The sequence below is a fragment of the Canis aureus genome, chromosome 8 (assembly GCF_053574225.1).
Source record: "Canis aureus isolate CA01 chromosome 8, VMU_Caureus_v.1.0, whole genome shotgun sequence".
NCBI classification, from domain to species: domain Eukaryota; kingdom Metazoa; phylum Chordata; class Mammalia; order Carnivora; family Canidae; genus Canis; species Canis aureus.
In genome coordinates, this window is record NC_135618.1 from 15,482,434 (window position 1) to 15,506,821 (window position 24,388).

Below are 24,388 nucleotides of genomic sequence, written 5' to 3' on the forward strand. Positions count from 1 at the left end.
TCGGGCACCTGGGTGGCTTAGTGGTTGAGCATCTGCCTTTGGTTCAGGTCATGATCCTGGGGTCCTGGGATCGATTCCCACATTAGGCTCCCTGCAGGGACCCTGTTTCTCCCTCTACCTATGTCTCTGCCTCTCTCTCTCTCTGTGTGTCTCTCATGAATAAATAAAAATCTTTAAAAAAATAAATAAAAATAATACAAAGATTGTCAATTATTTAGTCTTTATGGGTTTTTCTGAAACTTGTGCTTAACATTATTTCCTGACAAACGTCTGACAATTTTTTATCTTTTCAGAATCTCCATTTCTATTTGGGTTTTTATTTAATATCAGTATCTTCTACTAGACTAAGAAAGCAGTCTGGTTCCAGAGTCTTTATTCTTACCACTCTATTATACCTACCTAAGGTATTTTGTTCTCATAGTCATAGTTATAAATGATCTTCACTGTTTCATTAAATCGATATTTACAAAACACACAGCAAGTGAAAGGCTCTTGTGCTAAATGATATAATGGATAAAAATAGGAATATAAACATGGATACTTTCCCCCAAGACATTTATAATAAAAAAAGACAGCCAAGGGATATATTATTAATATCTAACATACACAAAAATTAGAGTTAAATATGAAAAAAGGCTACACTTTAACATATTTAACAGGAAGGAAAGTTTATTTTCAACTGAAGTATTTAGGAAAAATTTTCTACATGTAATGTTTGAGCTGGGCTTTTAAAGAACAGATAAGATTTGATGTAAAGAGATAGAAAGGTAGGGTATTTCAAAATAGATCTAAGAGTCTATTTCAATCATTAATCTTTTTTAAAGATTTTATTTATTTGGGAGAGAGAAAGGGAGGGAGAAAGAATATGCACATGCAGAAGCAAGGGGAGGGTCAGAAGGAGAGGGAGAAGCAGAGTTCCTGCTGAGAGGGGAGCCCAGCATCAGGCTGGATTCCAGGACCAGGAGATCATGGCTGAGAACAAGGCAGACACCTAACTGACTGAGCCACCCAGGTGACCCTCAATTATTAATCTTTAAACAAAGATTAATACACAGCAGCAGGCACATATAAGATATAGTCCATGAATTTAGGGAGCTTTAACTCTATCTCCTAAATATTTTTAATAAATTTCCTCTTTGTCACTGCCCTAAAAGAACATTGCTATCATCTTTCCCTAACACTACTGCAATTTCTGCTTTATTGGTGTCCCTTTATTTCTTTACCTTGCAGCCAGTATGATATTTCCAACTGGTTAATATGATTAATTTACAATATTACTATAAATTCAGCATATCCTTGAATGTCTGGCTGGCTCAGTCAACTAAGTGTCTGTCTTTGGCTCAGGTCATGATTCCCGGGTTCTGGGCATAATAAGGCTTCCTGCTCAGTGGGGAGCCTGCTCCTCCCTCTCATTCTTCCACTCCTCGTACTTGTGCTCTCTCATAAATAAATAAATAAATAAATAAATAAATAAATAAATAAATAAATAAATAATATTAAAATAAAAAAATTCAACATGTCCTTACTGCCTTTAGGATAAAATGCGAACCATGCACAGGATAAAATATGGATGATGTATTTATAGGGCTCTTCATTATTTGATCATTGTTTACCTATTCTGATTCTTTCTTCACTCTCTTCCTTTCTCACACTATGAAATATATAGTAATTCAATATATGCTGGGTTCTCTCATGATTATCAACCTTTGTACAGGTCTGACCTGCTATCCAGAATGTTGCCCAAGACCTGCCTCTGTTTCTCAGAAAACTTCACATTATTCAATGTTCTGGTTAAGCAATGATTCCCCTTCAGAGCCTTCTTCTGGTTCTCCCATACAGGATGCAATGCTCTTTTTTTACAGTTCTACAATTATTATATTATAGCTTTTTTTTTTACATGTTTCCCCACTAATGTTTCAAAAGCAAAAAACTTTTTTTTTTTTACCTTTTCCCTATTGTATCTGGTGGAATATTTCATAAATAATTGGTATACGATTAATATCTGTAAAATAGTAAGAGCCTCAAATAGACAGTGGAGTAAGATTGTAGAACAATGAATACAAGATGTATATAAATGTAGAACTATAAGGTTACTCACTTATTAAAGGTTAAGTATAAAAGAAGATAGGGCATACGAACAAAATGCTGAGCTTTCAGCTGGGTAACTGAAGGGTAGTGGTACTGATTATGGAAAATGCTGAAAGAAATAGTCCCAACCAAGATGGTGACCTGGGAGGCTCCTGAACACATGTCCTCCCACAGACACACCAAATGTACAGCTATACATATGGAGCCCTTCTCTGTGAAAGAGATCCAGAAATTAGCTCAGTGACTCCTACATATGGGACACATGAGAGAATACCCATATCAAAACAGAGAGGAAAGGCTAAAACACACTGTCACCATAAAGTCCACTCCTGGCACAACACTATACAAACAGGAGGGGACCTCCAACTCCCAGCTTCTTCCTAAAGTACAAAGGGTTTGAATCTCACATCTGGCATCCTAGTTTTAAGACTCCCATGAGAGGGAAGGGCTCCTCAAATCCTAGTTCTGGAAGTCAACAGGGCTTATGTCCACAAGACCCATTAGACTTTTATAAACAAGGAAGCAATTATTAACAAATGTATGAGCGCTCACCATGGCTATTACCCCAGATCCCAGCGTAGAAGGAGCAGGCAAAAATCATCTATCTCTCAGCCTTGCCCTGAATAAGATTTACTACATATTTTAAAAGCTACTACCTGCGGGCCAAGTTTTTAATCTAGCAGGCATCTAGGAGCTGGTTCTGATCTTCCCCAAAGACCAGGAAAGCTATTGGACATCTCTCTTGTCTTCTCCAGGTCACTAATATCTCTGTGAAAAGAGTCTGTATATGTGACTACACTCCAGCTTTTACAGCTGCCACCCAAGGGATGGGTTTCCAGATTGCATGGCTTGGATAGCCAAAAGAGCTCACACTCACAAGTCCCATAGGACAGGGACTTAACCACCTAGGCTCAGTGTGTTAGGAACAGCCTAAAAATGTCTATCTTCTACTCTTTCTCTGGAAGGGGTTTTATTTGCCTACTTTAAAAACTGCTACCTAAGTGTCAGGCTTCTAGTTTAGCAGGCATTTAGGGACTGGCTGTAATCTTTCCCAGAGACTGGGAGAGCCAACAGACATTCTCCCCCCTGCCTACTTCAACAATGAAACCAAATTGCCAGTATCTCCCTGGAAGAGCCTGTACACACATCTGGCACCCCAGCTTTTACAGCCACTGCCCAATGAACAAGTCCCTCAGATTGCCAAGTCAACAGAACCTGCACTTACAAGTCTCACAGGGCTGGAACATATAAAGACATAGTTCTTAGCAGGTACAGGAGCACTCCCCTGTGGCAATATACTCAGCCCAGCATAAGGGATCAGGCAAAAACTCCCATCTCCCAGTTTCTTCCTGGAAGGGGCTTAACTACATACTTTTCAGTTTCTATATGAGGGTCCAGCTTCAAATCAGCCTGCATATAGGTGACTGTGATTCCCCTCCACTCCATGGGACACTGAAAGGTCTCAGCATACTCTCAAATACTGGAAGCCACTAAGAAAAAAGAAAGAGGCTTGGACACTCACAAATTTGGGAGACATCCAGGTGCTCAGACCAGGTAAGGGTCATCTCTTAGAGGAGCTCACTTCTTAAGACTGAGAGAAGTGGTGGTTTTATCTAACACAGAAACCAACATAGAGGGTCAAGTAAACAGAAAAAAACCCAGAGGATTGTGTTCCAAATAAAATAATAAGATAAGTCTCCAGAAACAGAGACAAATGATTTACCTCTTGTAAGGTTCAAAGTAATAGTCATAAAGATGCCCAGCGAGGTCAGAACAATGTATGAACAAATTCAATTTCAACAAAGAGACGGGAAATATTAAAAAGTACCAAACAGAAGCCATAGAACTGGAACATACAATGACTGAGTTGAAAAATACATTAGAGGGTCTCAAGAACAGACTAAATCATGTGAAAGAAAAAAATCACTGAACTCAAAGGCAGATCAGTGAAATTCACCCATTTAGAGGAGCAAAGAGAAAAAGAATAAAAAAAGAGTGAAGATGTATTAACAGACTTATGGAATACCATGAAAGGAACCAATATACACATTATAGGGGTCCCAGAAGGAGAAGAGAAAAAGAGGTATAAAGCTTATTCAAAAAAAAAAAAATAAAGTCTGAAAACTTCCATAATCTGGAGAAATAAACAGACATCCAGATCCAGGAAGCCCCGAGAGTTTCAAATATGACTAATCTAAAGAGACCCATAACAAGTTATTTACAATTAAATTGTCAAAAGTTAAAGACAAAGGAGAGAATCTTAAAAGTATCAAGAAAGGACTCAACTTGTTATGAAATTACAAGGGAACCTCAATAAGACTATAAGATTTTTCAGCAGAAACTTTGTAGGCCAGAAGAGAGTGGGGTGATCTATTCAAAGTGCTATAAGATGAAACTGCCAACAAAGAACACTACCTGGTAAAGTTTTCCTTCAGAATTGAAGAAGAGATCAAGTTTTCCAGACAAGCAAAGGTGGAAAGAGTTCTCCACCACTAGATTTACAAGAAATATTAAAGAGTGTTCTTTAAGTTGAAATGAAAGGATGCTAATTAGTAACAGGAAAATATATTAAAAAGTATAAATCTCACTGCTTAAAGTAAATATATAGTGAAATTCTGAACCTTAAGGTAATGGTGGTGAGTAAATTATTTACAACTCTAGTATGAAAGTTAAAATATTATTAAATATAATTATAGCTATAATAACTTGCTAATGGCTACAAAATGTAAAAGAAAAAAATTGTGACATCAAAAACAGAAAACTGCACGGGGGGGGGGGGCACTTGGTATGTGTTCAAAATTAAATTACCATCAGCTAAAAATAGACTGAAATACATTTTATGTAAGCTTCATAGTAACCACAAGGCAAAAGGCTATAGTAGATACATGAAAGATAAAGAAATCAAACCAGACCACTACAGAGAACCATCAAATCACACACACACAAAAGAGATCAAGAGACAAAGAAAGGAACAAAGGAATTAAAAAACAACCAAGAGACAATTAACAAATGACAACAGTAAGTCCATACCATCAATAATTACTTTAAATGTAAATGGACTAAATTCTCCAAACAAAAGACACAGACTAGCTAAATGGATTTTTAAAAAAGAATACCCAGGGATGTATTGTCTGTAAGAGACTCATCTCAACTTCAAGACTGAAAGTGATAGGATGGAAAAAGATATTCCATGTAAATGGAAACTAAAAGACAGGTGAGGTAGCTAGACCTATATCACATAAAGTAGACTTTAAGCCAAAGACTGTAACAAGAGACAAAGAAAGTCATTATATAATGATAAAGGAATGTGATCTAGAGAATGTAATATTTATAAACATGTATGCATTCAACCATAGGAGCAACTAAATATATAACATTAACAGATCAAACGGCACAAATATAAAAATAGCAGGACAGTTCAATGCCTCATCTTCAACAATGGATAAATAAACCAGAATGAATATTAATAAAAAAAATATTGGGTTTAGATCAGATGGATCTAACAAATGTATACAGAACATTCCATCCAACAGCACCAGAACAGATATCTTCTCAAGAACACATGGATCATTCTCCAGGATAGATCATACATATGAACCATTCTCCAGAATAGATCACATGTTAAGACACAAAATAAGTCTCAATAAATTAAGAAGATTGAAATCATATCAAATATCTTTTCCACCACAGAAATCAATTACAAGAAGAAAACTGAAAAATCCACAAATATATAAAACAATCTCATATAAAATAACATTTAAAATATTTAGGAATTGAACTAAGAATATAAAAGATCTGTATACTGAAAACTAAAGACATTGATGGAAGAAGCTGAAGAAGACACAAATAAAATATCCTTTGGTTCATAGATTGGAAGAATTAATATTGTTAAAATGTCCACACCACCTAAAGCAATCTATAGTTTCAATGTAATCCCTATCAAGATTCCAGGGGCATTTTTTACAGAAATAGAAAAAATAATTTAAAAATTAGTATGGAACTGCAGAAGACTTCAAATAGCCAAAGAAATCTTAATAATAAAGATTGGAGGTAGCATGCTTTCTAGATTTCAAACTATATTACAAAGCTGTAATCATAATTTCATGGTATTGGAATAAAAAGATCAATAGGTTAGAATAGAGAGCCTAGAAATAAACTCATGCATATACAGTCAGTTTTTGACACAAGAGCCAAGAATACTGATAGGGAAAGGAAAACCTCTTCAATAAATGGTATTTAGAAAACTGGATAGTCACATGCAAAGAATGAAAGTGAACTCCTATCTTATACACAAAAATCAACTCAAAGTGGATTAAAGACTTAAAAATTAAGATCTGAAATCATAAAACTCTTAGAAGAAAATTGATAGAGGGAGTAGCACCTTGACATTGGTCCTGACAATATTTTTTTAGACTTCATGACAAAAAGCAAAGGCAACAAAAGCAAAAATAAACAAATAGGACCACATCAAACTGAAAAGCTTCTTCATAGCAAAGGAAAGCATCAAGAGTGAAAAACACAATGGGAGAAAATATTTGCTAGCCACATATCTGATAAGGGGTTAATGTCCAAAATATACAAGGAACTCTTACAAATCAATAGAAATAAATAAAAAATAAATATAAATAAATAAATAAATAAATAAATAAATAAATAAATAAATAAATAAATGTGGGACTGAGACTCGCATGGGGTTCTGTGCTTAATCTGACTGTTCCTCTCCCTCTGTTCTTCCCCCCACTCTCCCTATCTCTAAAATAAATAAAATCTTAAAAATAAAGGAAATTAATTTTAAAAAACACTTCAATGAGCAAAGAAACTGAAAAGACATTTTGCCAAAGAAGATATACAAATAGCCTCCTGGTACATAAAGTTGCTCAGTAGCACTAGTCATCAAGGAAATGCAAATCTCAACCACAATGGGAGGCTACTTCTCACCAGTGAGAATGACTACTGTCAAAAAGAAAAATAAGAGATAATAAACACTAGCAAGAGTGTAAAGAAAAGGGAACTCTTTTATACTGTTGGTGGGAATAGAAACTTGTATAGCACTATGGAAAACAGTATGGAGGCTCCTCAAGAAATTGAAAATAGAATGACCATATGACCTAATAATTCTGACCTAATAATTCTACTTCTCAGTATATATCCAAAGGAAATGTATTATCTTAAAGAGATATCTGTACTCCCATGCTCATAACAGCATTATTTACAATAGGTAGCATATAGAAACAATCTAGTGCCTGTCAATATATGAACGGATAAAAAAATATGATATATGGCACAGTTATAAGATGAATAAGGTCTAAGGACCTAATGTACATCTCTGTGACTACAGGTGATAACTACATTGTAAAATTGAAATTTTTTAAGAAAATAGAACTGTTTTCACATACACATAAAAGGTACATATGTAAGGTGATAGATATGTTAAGTAACACTGTGGGGGAATTCTTTTGCTGTGTGATACCTATATTAAACCATTACATTTCAAATATCTTACAACATTATTTGTCAATTATACCTCAGTAAAGCTGAAAAAATGAACTGATATAATAGAAAATTTTATTACTGGATATTTTACGTGATTATCAAAGATTAATATAAAGTAGAAGACTTCAAGAAAAAGAAAATGCTAAGAGGAGGGGTTGAAATGGGTTTGGGAGGAGGGGTGATAAGTACAGATTTGAATCCAATAAGTCTGAGATACAATTTTTAACTTTAAATGAAACTACAGATCAGAAAAAGCTTTTGGATTTACCTTCATCTATTTTTATTTCTTAAATACAAGTTACAGTTCATATTTAGGCTTCGCTTCACAAACCCTGGTCTTTAAAAGATTTAATTTAGTACTGGTAAGACATATAAATAAGCAAGGGCAGTAAATGATAGAGGCACATATAAGGTATAGAGGATAAAGTAATCAGGTTTAGAGGAGATGTTGTTTGAGCTGACTTGTGGAAGAACAGTAGGTACTTGTGAACCAGAAAAGATAGGAAGGACATTACAGGTAAGTATTAAGAGTCAGGGGAGCTGTGACCACTTATGCTTTACCTCCCTCCAGCTACTCAGAACTGCTTACAATACAGTTCTGCAAACTCTGCAGATATTTCACGCCTCCATATATTTTATTCTGATGCTGTTGTTCCCATTGAAATGTCCTTCCTTATTCAGATTGTATCACAACAATATGTCATACTTTCAGATGCTGCTCAAGCACATGAAAGTCCTCTTAGGATACAGCCAGTATCAAGTAACTTAGAAAAAATATCTTTCATTCTTAATTTATTTCAGTCCATCATATAAAACATATACTTATTGTCAATATAAAATGTATTAGGCATGTGTTCATTGCTGTGGGAAGCAGTTTTCTGTATAGATAATTTAAATTAAAAAGTAACTGTGATATAAAGCAAAATAAGCTAAGGATTATGATAATATAAGCACTGAAAGCCTTAATAAAGAAAGAGACTGAATCTAATTTCAGGGAGGGATATGGGAAAAGACTTCATGATAGATCAGATGATTTGAGAGGGGTCTGTAGAGTTGATGGTAGGCAGACAATGGGAGTGGGGAAATGAGGCCTTTAGAGGTCTTTAGAGGTAGAAATAATTGAACAAAGGTATAAATAAATGGGTTACTTTTAAGGAACATTGAATGGCCCTGTTTGGTCTAGAAATTGGGAAGTGTGAGAAATAACTATAAGGATAGGTGAAGGATATATTGTAGAAGCTCTCAACAGTCAAGTTGAAAAATTCTTATAACCTATATTCTTAAGACTTCTATAGACTCATCCTCACCCCACACCCACACCCACCTCCTTATAATCTACAATGCCCCATTCCCCTAGCATTTTTAGAGAAGCTGTATCATCTAGGTCTTTCCAGATTTCAGTGACTAAATTGATTTTACTGCTAATGATATAGTCAACATACCAAAGAAACAGATTTTGACAGAATTTTTCCAAAACCCATTAATCAGGAAAAAAAAAAAAAACCCTCAAAAAACTAAGCATATAATTCTTGTATGACAGCAGCTACAATCTTTCCATCTGGAACTGAAGAACTAGAAAGGTTATACAGTTATAAAAAGTTTTCTATAAGACACAAAGCTGGCTGTACTTATGGTTAAAATAAAATCATGGTTTCACTTAATTATTTTTCCTATGGTCAAAGGAAAGTATTAAACATACATCTTTTTGAACAAAAATGCTGTGATGTTCTCCCTCAGGCTGTTTGTAGAATTGATGAAAAAAAGAGATGTTTCATAAACAGAAGATAAGAATGCAAATGCAAAATATCTCAACCTAATGAGAAATACAAGTCTAACGACATTCCTTAAAACTTTTCCCAAAGTAATGAAAGAAAAACTTACTTAAACTTAGTATGTGGAAATCCTTTTATTCTTAGAACAGAACTTCAAAAATACATGCATAATGTTCAGAAAAATGTTTCCAATGATCTTGTGTGCATAAAAAAGCAGATTTCTTTGTTCTTGGAAAGTACTTCCTGATAAGATTCTTAAATATTTGTTGAGGAAAAAAAAGATAAAGTGCTGTAGACTATTTTGGATCTACATGCAGTCTACATATAAATGCAAATTAATTCATTATGTTAATGTTTAGTACACAAAATCAGTGCATGGTAGTAACATAACACGTCTGCTAGTTTAATTTGCTTTTTTATTTGAAGAAATCACATTCACATTTAGTGCTTTTTTCAATTAATAATAAAAGAGTAATGAAACAAACACATATGGCAGATTCATTTAATAAAGACTGGTGTATCCAAAAAAAAAAAAGTATAACTTTCTATGAAAGAAAAGGGCAAACTAGACCTGTAGGCCAAATTTTGTCCTCTATTTCTTTTTTTTTTCCACTATTTTTTAAAGGATTTATTTTATTTACCTGAGATAAAGAGAGCACAAACAGAGGGGAAGGCGCAGGAAGAGAGGGAGAAGCAGGCTCCCCACTGAGCAGGGAGCCGGAATCCAGGCTCGAGTCCAGGATCCTGAGATCATGACCTGAGCTAAAGGCAACTGCTTGAGACTAAGCTATCCAGGTGGACCTTTTCCACTATTTTTGTAAATAAATTTTTATTGGGAACACAGCCAGAGTCATCCATTTCCATATTGTCTAAGAGAGTGAGTTTTTGTACTACAAGAGCAGATAGAGTTGAGTAGTTGTGACAGAGTTGATATGACCTGAAAGTCTACAATATATAATATTTGGTCTTTTACAGAAAAGTTTTCTAACCCATGTTCTAAAACAAATGCTCCTTAAGCTCCAAATTCAGTAGTCCTTAAGTATTTTTTTTAAAAATCAGAACCATAAAATTTTTTCACTAGCCTTACTCTCAGATTTAAAACAGTATTTGCCTTCTCTAAGAGTAGTAGTGCCAACAGGTAGCCCAAGGCAACACCTTTATCCTGGTCTCTACCTTTACCTCCATAGTTCAGCCTATTCTTTGATATGAACAGGCAATGTATTCTCCATCTTATAAATTCTAAGCATAAAAAAGTTATTAGAAATCTATTTCTATTGATGTATAAATATCTAAATAAAACTGCACTACTAATAAATGAAAATAGCGTAGTTTTTTATGCAAACAGATTTTTATGCAAACTTGGCACTCCTTTCCAAAGAGCCACCCCACACCCCTCCTATATAGAAATTCAGAGCTGCCATTTCTTCAAACACTGTGATTACTACATTGTAGTATTTCTAATTGAGAAAACAGTAACATGTTTTTTTAGCCTAACAAAGCCAGATGTTTGTTATCAACATATATGTTATGGTAGGCATCAAAGAAATTTTTACTTCTTTTTTTAAAGAGAATATCTTCTATAAAAGGACTCATGTTTTGGTGTATTATGGAATAATTCTTTACTCATTTTTTAGATGACAAATCACTTAAGGATCAAGTCTTAAATGGCTGTATATCTAGCACACAGTAAGTCTTCAATAAGTATCTTTTGACTGATAGAATAAATAAAGAAATGTATCAGTGTCGAATCATGGGATAATAATCTTTAAACCCCGTTTGGATTCTGAATCTTAATATCCCAGGCTCAGATACAGAATTATATTAAATGTGATTTTAAAAAATAATCCTTGGGAATAAATCCTGAAAAACCAAAAGGAACTAAAAAATAATTATTTTTATCAATTCTAAAATAGGTAAAGTGATCAAGTTTATGTCCTTAGTCAGAATCCTAAAAGCACCCTAGGCAGTAGTACACTAAATGCTCACATGTGAAAAAGACTAACATTATTATTTGTGTTTGGAAGTTCAAACTTCCACTTTCATCTCACCTCTATTTGTTACTTTGAAGCAGTGTATTGCTGTTTCAATTGGGCAATCTGGAAACTTTATAGACTAAGAAGAGTTATCTTGTTTATTACTGTTTAATATAAATGATAAATACCTTGTTCCCTATGTTACTCCATAAATGTTGGATCTTATCCTTTTCCTCAGAATATTTAACTTTTTAATAGTCACTGAATATATATTTAGTCAGGATAAAAGAAAAAAATATACTTAACATAAAACAAAGTATATAAACCTTTATATTTCTAAGATACGCTGGCCTTTCAATAACTTCTGTGTTTTTAGCATGTAGCACAGTATCGTGTGTATCATTCATTTCCCCCACAGATAGAAATTTTGCCTTTTACTTTCATTTCATAATCATGTAAGTTTTTTTCATTTTTGATAGTTTTCCCTTAATAACCACTTATATGTGCTTTAATCTTGGTCTACCTCTTATGATATTTGTTTTTGCAATATGAACAATTTTCTGTAATCTTCATTTTCCCCATACACTTTAACTTTCATAGCTGTAGAAAAAAGTTCTATGGGACCACATTTAATAGAGTATTTATTTTCCTAATAATTTATTTCACTTTTTACAAAGAGATGTCATAAATGTAAAAAAAAAAAAAAAATGGTATATTTGATAGCCCAAAGGATTCAGAAATCCTTCCACCTTTATAAACATTTCAGCTTTTCCCTGAAATTTGCTGACTCCATTTTATTAGAAAAATCTCCTGTGTTTGTGATTAAAATACTCAGGGACCTGGGTGGCTCCATCAGGACTCTTGATTTCAGCTCAGATCATGATCTCAGGGTTGTGAGATCAAGCCCCACATCAGATTCCACACTTAGCATGAAGTCTGTTTGAGATTCTTTCCATTTCCCTACGTCCCACTCCCCCTAACCACTCTCTCTAAAATCGGTAAATAAACCTTTAAAAAATACTATTAGTATCTCATTTATGAAATAATAGCTCACCATGGGATCACTTACACCTGGTTTTCAGAGAATGGTAGGTTTAGAACTGTCTTTAATTCACTTCTCTTCAATTTACCTAGAATTGTAATGTCATATATCTTCTCTGTTTATATCCACTGATATGTCCACATACTTTGTGTGTATTCCTTTTTTATTTCACTGACTTATACTTCTTTCTAGTTTTCTTTTTTTTCTAATTTTCTACACCTTCATGGACTTCATACTATAATGAAATTAATTCACTATGGCTTCTTAATCCAGTAAGTGATGCTATTTACACATTTCAAAGATGATAAATGTCCAACACATGATCCTAAAACAAAAGAATTTTGACACATCTATGTTTTTGAGACACTTCCTCAAACCATAATGTGGTCCTTGGGCCCCATAATCTCTAACTTTATATAGTTAACAATAAGACAATATGTATTCTTTAGAAAGGCAATAATTGGAAATCTTCATCTCGTTAAGTGGAAGCAGGGTGTTAAATTTCTTACCTTCTCCGAAACACATTTTCTTTTTTACAAAATAGAAGTAATTTTTACTTTCCAGAGTCTTTGTGAGGATTAACTGATACAACATATACAAAGTATCTGACCTATTACAGATTTTCAATAAATAGTAGCTATTTTTATTATATTCAAGTAAACATCCTTTTCATGATTGTATGTATGGTAGATATACATTTCATGTAATTTCCATTCTGAGAAAAACTACTTTGTATGTAGGAGACACATAACAGCTTTATAGTTGTCCTACAGGTCTGAGCAGCTTGGAATCAGTGGGGGATAGTTGACATTTTTAAGATAAAGCATTGAGATTACAGAGGCTTTTTAAGGGCAGTTTGAGAGAGTTTTACTTTGTTCTTCTCATTTGGCTAAATGGTGTTATCAGCTTCTGGGACTTTTCCTCAAGAAAATATGAGTCACTTTTTATGATTTATGTAAGTCTATTTAAAGTAGCGTTCTCCTTTGAATGAAAGGAGAAATGGAACTTATTAAATAAAATCAACTTGTATGAAGTCTGATAATAATTTCATGGTAATGCCACCAGAGAGCAACAAAACTAATCACTGTATTAAATGAGGTTTTGTGATATACACTTCTTGAATATTTTTCCAGATCTTTCAAAATCTTTCCTGATTCCACTGTGAATACATTAAATTGTTTTAATAATTCTAAGAAATTAATAACATTTGACAGTTTTAAAATTTAACTGCCAGCTTTGCCTAAGATTACAAAGTAAAATTTTATTTTGCTCATTTACAAATCTAACTATTGTTTCCCAAGTTTCCATTTAAAGACGGGACAACTAAAGTAGGTGGGAAAGTGGTAGAGTAAGAGGACCCTAAGCTCATGTTCACCATGTATACAATTAGATAACGCTCATAGGGCAGCCCCGGTGGCTTAGCGGTTTAGCACCACTTTCAGCCCAGGGCGTGATCCTGGAGACCCAGGATCGAGTCCCACGTCAGGCTCCCGGCATGGAGCCTCCTTCTCCCTCTACCTGTGTCTCTGCCTCTCTCTGTCTCTCATGAATAAATGAATAAAATCTTTAAAAAAAAAAATAACGCTCATATCAGTGTAAATAACCCAGAAGATGATCCAAAGACTGGCAGATCAAACTCTACAACTAAAGGTAGGGAAGAGGCCACATCAGAGAGGGTACAAAGAGCAACAGGGTCCCCAGCAATGGGGAACAAGCAAGCTGGCAGTCCATGGAGTTGAGTGAGGGGGAGCTGAAGCCATGGAGATGGCAGAGAAACAGACTCACACATTAGGGAGCCTGCATGGGGAAGATGAATCCCCATAACCTTAGGCTTTGAAAATGAGAGGGGCTAAATTTCCTGAGTTCTTACAACCAGCAGGATTTAAAACCTGGAATTTAAAAAATCACTGGGCTTAGCTCTGGGAGAGCCCAGACAGCAAAAGGAAGCTGAGTCACCACCCTTCAAGAGATAGCATGACAAACAGCCCCTGCAGATACAGCACAGAAGGGGCAATTTGCAAAAGGTCTGGGACATACAGGCAGGAGAGTAGTTTACTCATTTTATAGAGCATCTAGAAGGGACAGGGGTCACAGGAATACTCATGCAGGAACAAAGGAGCTGGCAGGCACCTTCTCCCTCCCCCAACCCCCAGCATAAATACACTGCTACCTGTGGGAATCAGTATGACCAGAATTTACTACCTAATTACTTACACCAAGCCCTACGCCTCCGGGCTTCAGCAGATCCGCCCTTTGCAGCCACCTACACCTAAGTATCCTGTAGCAGTTCCCTTCCCCTAGAAGACTGGCACAAACCTTGCCAACACCATGTCTCCTGACCAGGGCACTTTGTGGATCTACCCAGGCCAGCCCCAGGCCCAGCAACTGTAGCAGCAGGTCTCATTTTGCAAGTAGACTGGCAGGCACTGTGGTAAAACTGTGTGCCCCACTCCAGCCTGGTCCCAACACACTCACTACTAGAACCTGTCCAAAGTAAAGCCATTAGCCAGGTAGCATAAAAATAGCTCCCTCAGGGGCCAGTACCCCTTCAAAGTAACTACTGGTGTAAGGGAAAGATGACCTGGTGTAAGGGAAAGATGACCTCACATCAGACCAAATAGATTAAACAGATATATTCAGAACATTCCATCATAAAACAATGGAATACACATTCTTTTCAAGATCACACAGAGAACATTCTCTGGAATAGATCATATATTAGGCCGTAAAACAAATCTCAACAAATTCAGAAAGACTGAAGTCATACCATGTATCTTTTCTGACTCCAATGCTATGAAACTAGAACTTTTTCCAGAAAAACTCTGGAAAGAGCACAAATACATAGCGGTTAAATAACATGCTCAATGAATGAGTCAACCAAAAAATCAAAGAAGAAATAAAAATTTACATGGAGAAAAATAAAAATGAAAACACAATGTTCCAAAATCTTTGGAATGCACCAAAAGCAGTTCTAAGAGGGAAGCTTTTGTGTTTTTTTTTTAAGATTTTATTTATTCATGAGAGACCCAGAGAGAGAGAGAGAGAGAGAAAGAGAAGCAGAGACATAGGCAGAGGGAGAAGCAGGTTCCCCTCAAGGAGCCTGATGTGGGACTCGATCCCAGAATCTCAGGTCACGACCTGAGCCAAAGGCAGACACTCAATTACTGAGCCACCCAGGCATCCCTAAGAGGGAAGTTTATTAGCAATACAGGCCTACCTCAAGGAGCAAAAATCTCAAATAAACAACCTAAGCTTACACCTAAGGGAGCTAGAAAAAGAAGAACAGACAAAACCCAAAACCAGTAAAAGGAAGGAAATAATAAAGATCAGAGTAGAGTGGGTGGGTGGGTGGGAAGGCTGGGGCAGGGGCCAGATAAAAATTATTTGGTTTGATTTTGATTTTTTTTTTTTCAGTTTTCTGAGATTAAAGGTTTTGTGATATCTCTAAAAAAAAAAAAAGATCAGAGTAGAAATAAATGATATAGAAACTAAAACCAAACCAAAACAAAGCAAAACAAAAAAATGGAGCAGATGAAACCAGGAGCTAGTTCTTAGAAAAGATCAACAAAATTGACAGACCTTTAACCAGACTCAGAAAAGAAAGAAAAAAAAGAAAGAAAAAGAGAGAGAAATCAAATAAACAAAATCAGAAATGACAGAGGAAAAATAATAAGTGACACCACAGAAATACAAAGGATTGTAACAGAATATTATGAAAAACTATATGCCAACAAATTGGACAATCCAGGAGAGATGAAAAAATGTAGAAACATATAACATACCCAAACTGAAACAGAAATAGTAAATTTTAACAGACTGATTACCAGCAATGAAATTGAATTAGTAATCAAAAAACTCCCAACAACCAGAAGTCGATGATCAGATAGCTTCACAGATGAATTTAAAACATTTAAAACATTAAATTAAACATTTAAAAAAAGGTTAAGACGTATTCTCAAAATTTTCCAAAAAAATAGAAGAAGAAGAAAAACTTCAAATTCATTCTATGAGACCAGTATTACCCTGATATCAAAACCAGATAAAGACACCACCAAAAAACAGAACTATAACAATCTTTGATGGACATGGATGCAAAAATCCTCACCAAAATATTAGGCAAACTAAACCCAACAATATATTAAAAAAAATCACTCACCACTATCAAGCGGGATTTACTCTATGGCTGCAAGGGTGATTCAATATTCACAAATCAATCAACGTGATACATCACATCAATAAGAAAAAGGAGAAGAAGCATATGATCCTTTCAGTAGATGCAGAAGGAACATTTGACAAAGTACAACATCCATTCATGATAAAAACCCTCAATGAAGCAGGATTAGAGGGAATATATCTCAACATAATAAAGGCCTTATAAGAAAATTAATATCATACTGAATGAGGAAAAACAGAGCTTTTTCCTATGGTCAGGAACAAGACAAAGATAATTGTCTCACCACTTTTATTCAACATAGTATTGGAAGTCCTAGCCACAGCAATCAGACCAAAACCAAAACAAACCAAAATTAAAAAAAAAAAAAAAAAAACATCCAAACCGGTAAGGGAGAAGTAAAACTTTCACTATTTGCAAATGACACTATACTATATATATAGAAAACCTGAAAGATTCTACCCAACAAACTACTAGAACTGAAAAATGAATTCAGTAAGGTTGCAGGACACAAAATCAATGTACAGAAATCCAGTGCATTTCTATACACTAATAATGAATCAGCAGAAGGAAAAATTAAGAAAATAATCCCATTTGCAATTGTACCAAAAAAATCAAACAGCTAGAAAAAAACCTAATCAAAGAGATTGAAAGATCTGTACTCTTAAGAACTATGAGACACAGATGAAAAAAACGAGGACAACACAAACAAATGGAAAGATATTCCATGTTCACAGATTGGAAGAACAAATATTGTTAAAATGTCTATACTAAGCAAAAGCAATCTACACATTTAATGCAACCCCTACTAAAACACCAACAGCATTTTTCACAGAAAACAAACAATCCTAAAATTTGTACAGACTCACAAAACACCCCAAAGAGCCAAAGCAGTCTTGAGAAAGAAAAACAAAACTGAAGATATCACAATTCCAGACTTTAAGTTATATCACAAATCTGTAGTAATCAAAACAGCATGGTACAGCACAATAACAGACACAAAGATCAAGAAGACAGAATAGAAAACCCAGAAATAAACCTATAATTATATGGTCAATTCATCTTTGACAAAGGAGTTAAGAACATGTAATGTGAAAAAAGATAATCTCTTCAACAAATGGCATTGAGGAAACTAGACAGCTACTTGCAAAAGAATGAAACTGGACCACTTTCTTATACCACACACAAAAATAAACTAAAAATGGATTAAAGACCTAAATATGAGACCTCATAACCATAAAAATCCTAGAAGAGATCACAGGCAATAATTTCTCTATATTGCCTGTAGCAACTTTTTTCTAGATATGCCTTGAGGCAAGGGAAACAAAAACAAAAACTTTTGGGACTTTTTCAAAATAAAAAAGCTTCTGCACAGCAAAGGAAACAATCAACAAATCTAAATAACAACTTATTGACTGAGAGAAGATATTTGCAAATGACATAGCTGATAAAGGGTTAGTATCCAAAAATATATAAATAACTTATACAACTAAACACAAAAAAAAAAACAAATTATCCAATTTAAAAGTTGGCAGAAGAGGGACAAGTGGTTAAGCGTCTGCCTTTGGCTTAGGGCATAATCCTGGAGACCTGGGATCGAGTCCCACATTGGGCTCCCTGCACGGAGCCTGCTTCTCCCTCTGCCTCTCTTTCTTTCTTTCTCTGTGTCTCTCATGAATAAATAAATAAAATCTTTAAAAAAAAATGGGCAGAAGACGTGAATAGACATTCCTCCAAAGAAGACATGCAGATGGCAAATAGAGGCATGAAAAGATGCTCAACGTTACTCATCATCAGGGAAATGCAAATCAAAATTAGAATGAGATAGTACCCCATACCTGTCAGAATGGTTAAAATAAAAAAGGCAAAAAACAAGTGTTGCTGAGGATGTGGAGAAAAAAGAATCCTCATGCACTGTTGGTGAGACTGTGAACAAGTGCAGCTACCATGGAAGACAGTACGGAGGGCCTTCAAAAAATTAAAATTAGAACTACCCTACAATCTCAGGTAGGGTACTAGGTATTCATCCAAAGAATACAAAAACACAAATTCGAAAGGATGTATGAACCCTGTGTTAACTGCAGCATTAACTACAATAGCCAAATTATGGAAGCCACCTACATGTCCACTGACAGATGGATAAATTAGAGGTGATATATATTATATATTTAATGGAATATTACTCAGCCATAAAAAAGAATATCTTGCCATTTGCAACAATATGGAGAGAATTACGCTAAGTGAAATCAGTCAGTCAGAGAGAGACAAATGCCGTATCACTTCATTCATATGTGCACTTTAAGAAACAAAACAAATAACAAAGGGGGGGAAAAAGAGACAGACCAGAGACAGACTCTTAACTATAGGGAACAATCAGATGGCTACCAGATGGGAGGTCAGTGTGGGATAGGTGAAGTAAGTGAAGGGGAGAAGGGATATATTTATCTTGATGAGCGTTGAGGAATATATGGAACTCCTGAGTCAGTCTATTGTACATCTGAAACTAATATAACACTGTATGTTAACTATACTGGAATGATAATAGAAATGAATAAAATAAAGTAAATAAAATATAATAAAAATAAAATAATAAAGATAAAATAAATAAAATTAAAAATAAAATATAAAATAAAGAGAACAAGATAATTAGCCAATTGATTTTAGAAGTACATAAAAAATAAAGAGAGGAACTGATGATTTATGATGCAGATAAAAGAACCTTGAACAGGAAGTAGAAAATCCAAATATGAAATCAAGATCCACTGCTTACTAACTGTATGAATTTGAACACATCAAGTAACTTGAGTAAATTTCAATTTCCTCACTTTCAGAATGTCAATAAGCTTTATCTTACTAGAGTTGTTTCAAGATTAAATGAAATAACAGTTCTTCCATAAATAGATTCCTTCTTTTCATTTCCACCTCTGACTCCACCTCTATTTGGTCTTGAAGGAACTAGCTATAATCCTACTTAGAATCAGCCATCAGAAGCTCTATAATTCTAAAGGTTTTGTAATGAGAAGTGGAATACCTGATTTTGAGGATTATCCATGGCCTTTCCTCTTCCTCTTCCTTTCTGCTCATCAGTCATTTACTATACACTAGCACACCAGAGGGCAGGCAGAAAAACAGAGAGGACACAGTAGATCGCTTATGAAATTTTGCTAAATTGATAAATTCAGGAATAAATGATATAAAATCAAGTAGCTGAGTTATATTTTAAAAGGTAAATCAATATGGCCAGACCATAGGACACTCTTAATAATCCCTTCAGGTGGACAGGAAGTTGCAACTGAAACTTAATGTAGTCACTTTACGAAAAAAAAAAAAATTCCAAATTTTATAATCAAAAGAAACCAGAAAAGAATCCTGGAGGTCATTGCCACTCATTTTCCAAAGACATCCCGGTTTCTCGCTACAGGGAAAAGCTTACATGGTTTTGAATATCTGAGCCATAAAGGAAATAGAGGTTGTTATCCCCTTCATGAAAAAGGTTGTGGAGCCATTGGCTCTAAAATATTGAATCTAGTTCCATTTGCTATAACAGCAGGAAGACATAATGAAATTGGAGGAGAGCCAGAGAAAAGAAGCCAAATTGGCAGGTGAGAGGAAGACGAGGAACATTTAAATTCTTAGAAAAGAGTCCTAGATTCTTAGAATTGGAATTATCCTTAGATATCATATATACTAATTCCTTATGTGTCCAGAATATTCCTGATAAATCATAAATAGTTTAGTTATCAAAGACCTATTATATGCTGGGGACTGACTAGAATCCTTCCTCTTTTTTTGCAGCCCATGTTCAAATTATCACCTCAAATATATCTCGTATGCATCCACTTCTCTTATATCCACTGCCATCACCTTGGCCCAAGTCATCCTTCTTTCTCATTTAGGCTATGACAATAGCATTCTAACTGGTTACCCTCTTCTGCTCTGCTCCTCATAACCATGTTCCAACTTCCCAATCCATTGCCACTAGTGTGACTATAAAACACAAATTAAATCATGTCATTGGCTTACATAGAATACTTCAATGATTTTCCATCTACTTCAGGATCAAGTCCAAAGTAATAAACATGGCCCTGAAAGATTTGGCTTCTGCCTCCTTTACTAATAGCCCCTCACTATGCTTTTTCCCTTGGCTCACAAAGTTCTATCCATACTGGCTTTCTTTCAGTTCCTAAAACAGCCAAATGCTTTTCCATATAATAATAACCACCACCACCACCATTACAGATAACATTTCCCAGGTTTTTACTATGTGATTGGCTCTGTGCTAAGTGCTCTAAGTGCTTTGCCCTGTTTAATCCTCACAAGAAATTCCATGAAGTTATTATTTTCACGCTTTTATTGTTGAGAAAACAAATATTTAGAGAAATTTCTCTAAAGCAAAGTTAAGTCCAAAGTTGGAAAGTCTGTTATGTTGCATATTCCAGGAATGTTCTTTCTCCCCACTCTTCCCTAGCTAGATCATACTATGCTTCATGGTTACAAATCATATATTGTTTCCTCAAAGCAGACTTCTCTCATTTTCTGATCTAAATTTGGCACATCTATCAGAGTCCCTTAAACTTTTCCTTTATAGAATATAACACAGTTTATGAACATGTATTTCTTTATGCAGTTATTTAGAAGGTGTAGAATTACTCCATGGGAGAGTCTGAGCATTAGAAATTTTATTAAAATATTTTGCCAACAAAAAAAGCTGCTCTCTTATAATGTCTATCCACTGATCCTAATTCTGCTCTCTTGACCAATACTAAAAAATTAGATTCTTTTCTCTTTAATACCTCTTCAAAATACTTTCAGCAGGAAAGTTAAAGACCGAGAGGACTGGCAATTAGGTGGGATAATTTCAGGTTTATTCATAAAAAGTAGAATGCTAGAATGAAAAGGATGAGGGGCATCTTTTGGAATTATAGATGTTTTTAGGGCACATTTATAAAAATTAATTATTTGTCTACAATAAATGAATGTAAAAAGTATAGAGACATGAGATATAGATGGGGTTTCTGTGCTTGGCATGCTGTATCACAAACTAGGTTCTAATTTGTATAGATCTAGAAGGAAACAAAACTGGAGGAGGTCCAGTTAAAGGCAATTAAAAGACTATGAAAGATTGGGAAAAGCAAAACCTAGCTATGCAATTTCAACTAACCTTAGATATCTCAAAATTACAATACTGATGTCAGAAAGTACAATCATATCTTACCATATTATGAGTTTTGTTTTAACAGAACTGTGGATTGGATGAACCATATTTCTAAGATTTTGAAATTAGTAAGATAAAATAAAAGCTGGGAATTACCAAGAGCTGAAAGCAAATACTCTTTAGGCATTTTATATATTTTAATTAACTCAATATAGTCACTAAAGTTTTTTGTTTTAAAGTCTATCTCCTATCCTTAATGAGAAAGATGAAACATCAAAGATGCAAAGGTCCTTTTGTTTGATAAGATATTTGGTGTTTAAAATCTCTCTATAACTTGTAGTCCAAGTGGCTATTAGAAAATAAATTAAGTGACTTGATGGTAGGGGATCCTTTCACAAAGTATATGTGTATTAAATCACCACGGGTGACTGGGTGGCTCAGTTGGTTAAGCCTCTGCCTTTGGCTTAGGTCATGACCTCAGGGTCCTCGGATCAAGCCCCACATTGGGGCTCAACAGGGAGCCTGTTTCTCCCTCTGCCTGCCACTCCCCCTGCTCCAATTCTCTCTCTCTCTGTGACAAACAAATAAAATCTTTTAAAAAAATCATCACATACACTTTAAATATCTTATAACTTTGTCAATTATACTGCCATAAAGCCAGGATATGACACTTTGAGATTTAGATTTTGAGTTTCGATCTCTAGGTTTAAATCTCAGTCTGTAATTTATTAGTTATGCGACTTCGAACAAATTCCTTACTGAGCTTCAGTTTCCTCAGTTCAAAAACTATAATAACAAAATGTGTCTTTTTTTTTTTCAAAATGTATCTTTTAAAATTGTTTGAGAATTAAATGCAATGTTGCAATGTTAAACATCCCTTTGTCTTATGTCTGGCACATAGCAAATGCTCAATAAATGTTAATTTCCCTCTAATAATAGAAATCCACTATCTGCCGAGGCACTTCCTCTTTAGACAGCACTCACTGGCAATGGGTTCTTATACTGTCTGGAACTATTCCAACACTACTAAGTAAAAAACACTTAGAAGTATAATATATCATGTTTTATTAAGGAAAGATGCGCTTGGGGTGCCTAAGTGGCACAATAGGTTAAAGATCTGACTCTTGGTTTCAGCTCAGGTTGTGATCTCAGGTCTGATGATCTCTGGCTCTGGGCTCAGCATTAAGTCGGCTTCAGATTCTCTGTCCCTTTTCCTCTACCCCTCCTGCTTATGCCTTGCTCACTCTTTCTCAAATAAATAAATAAATCTTTAAAAAAGAAAAAAAAGATGCTCTTCATTGGTATTTTAACTTTGGCTATTAATTCTAGTTTATACATATTTCTTAGCAATTTGTCACTCAAACATAGAACTTAATTACTTTGAATGACCTTAGAGAAATGCGAGTTACAATTATATCAAAAGTCTTGAATAATCTAATTGATGTAAATGTTCCACTGAAATTACCTTTCTCAGTAAAAACAAGAACAAAAAATTCTTCTTCTAGTTATTAAGGATTAATTGGTATGGCAATGATCTTTTAAGATTAAATGAATCCTCTCCTATTTTTATTAAGAACTAATGACAAAAATAAGACTATCAGAAATATATTGCTATTTTATCACAAGGCCAGGAAATATGATTGTTTAATTACTTAAGATTGTAAAATAATCTTTTAGAAAAGTTGTTTTTAAGTCATGAGATAGTTTAGAGGTAATAGAATGTGTTCATTTAACCTATTAAATGGTACTATTTGCTTTATGATAACCCAGCACACTTTGTAAATAAATTTACCTATCTTGCATTAATGCAATTTTCCACTTTGTATATGTCATATGGGTTCATTTGTTAGAAAATATTTTAGCTGGCTTTCCCTAGTACAGGAAATAAAATTACTTATATCTGATTCAAACACAACATAAAGCATCCTACTTCCATAGAAATGTAAACTTCAACAAATCAAACTTTTTTGAGTAAAGAAATTACAATATGCTAATACTTTACTTCTTAGTTTATCTTTCAAACCTGAAGAAAAATATTTTCAAGCTTAAAAGCTTACTATTTTATGGCTTGGTAAGTTGTAATTTTTTAATAATGAAAAATGTTAAGGTCAAATTTAGATTGAAATGATCAGAACTAAAATTAAAGACCAAATATTAGAAATAAGAATGCTCCTGAGATTATAAATGTAATTTATTTTGGACAAAAATATCAGTAACTGTATTTCCTCTTAGTTCTCTTGTACAGTAGGTTTTATTTGTCATATCACAAATGACTTTAAATTTGTAGGAGCTAAGCATTTTTTGTACGGAATTTTATTAAGCACAAATCATGGTTAATATGACTTCTAGACGTGCTTACAGATGATGGTAAAAATAAAAGAGCAAAAGATAAGCTTACTGTTTCACCAATCTTTCCAATGTTTCCTTGATCTCCAACTTCTCCCTGTTAATAAAAAATAGAAAGCTGTAAAAATGGTTATTTTCCAAATAAGATCACTCATGACATTGCTTCCATTTTCATTTAATGTGATTAGTCAAATCCATAAAAAAAATGCAAAGAGAACTTCAGTTATTCAAAACTGAGGAACACAGTCTTTCCAGTATTTCCTTACGTTACATTCTTCTATTTATGATTTTAATCACTTTTAAAACATTTTCGCAAATAAAATTTTAAACACGAAATATTCAGACATA

The 24,388-nt window shown here is 34.3% G+C and overlaps 1 protein-coding gene across 5 annotated transcripts in view; it reads right to left on the reverse strand.

Annotated features, from left to right (window-relative positions):
- The window catches only part of COL24A1 (collagen type XXIV alpha 1 chain), a 387,323-nt gene that overhangs the window by 199,188 nt on the left and 163,747 nt on the right, over positions 1–24,388 (reverse strand). For all 5 annotated transcript variants that reach the window (XM_077905294.1, XM_077905293.1, XM_077905290.1 and 2 more), the window contains exon 25: positions 24,093–24,137. In XM_077905294.1, coding sequence (XP_077761420.1) covers positions 24,093–24,137 — 45 coding nt within the window. The remainder of the gene's footprint in view (positions 1–24,092; positions 24,138–24,388) is intronic.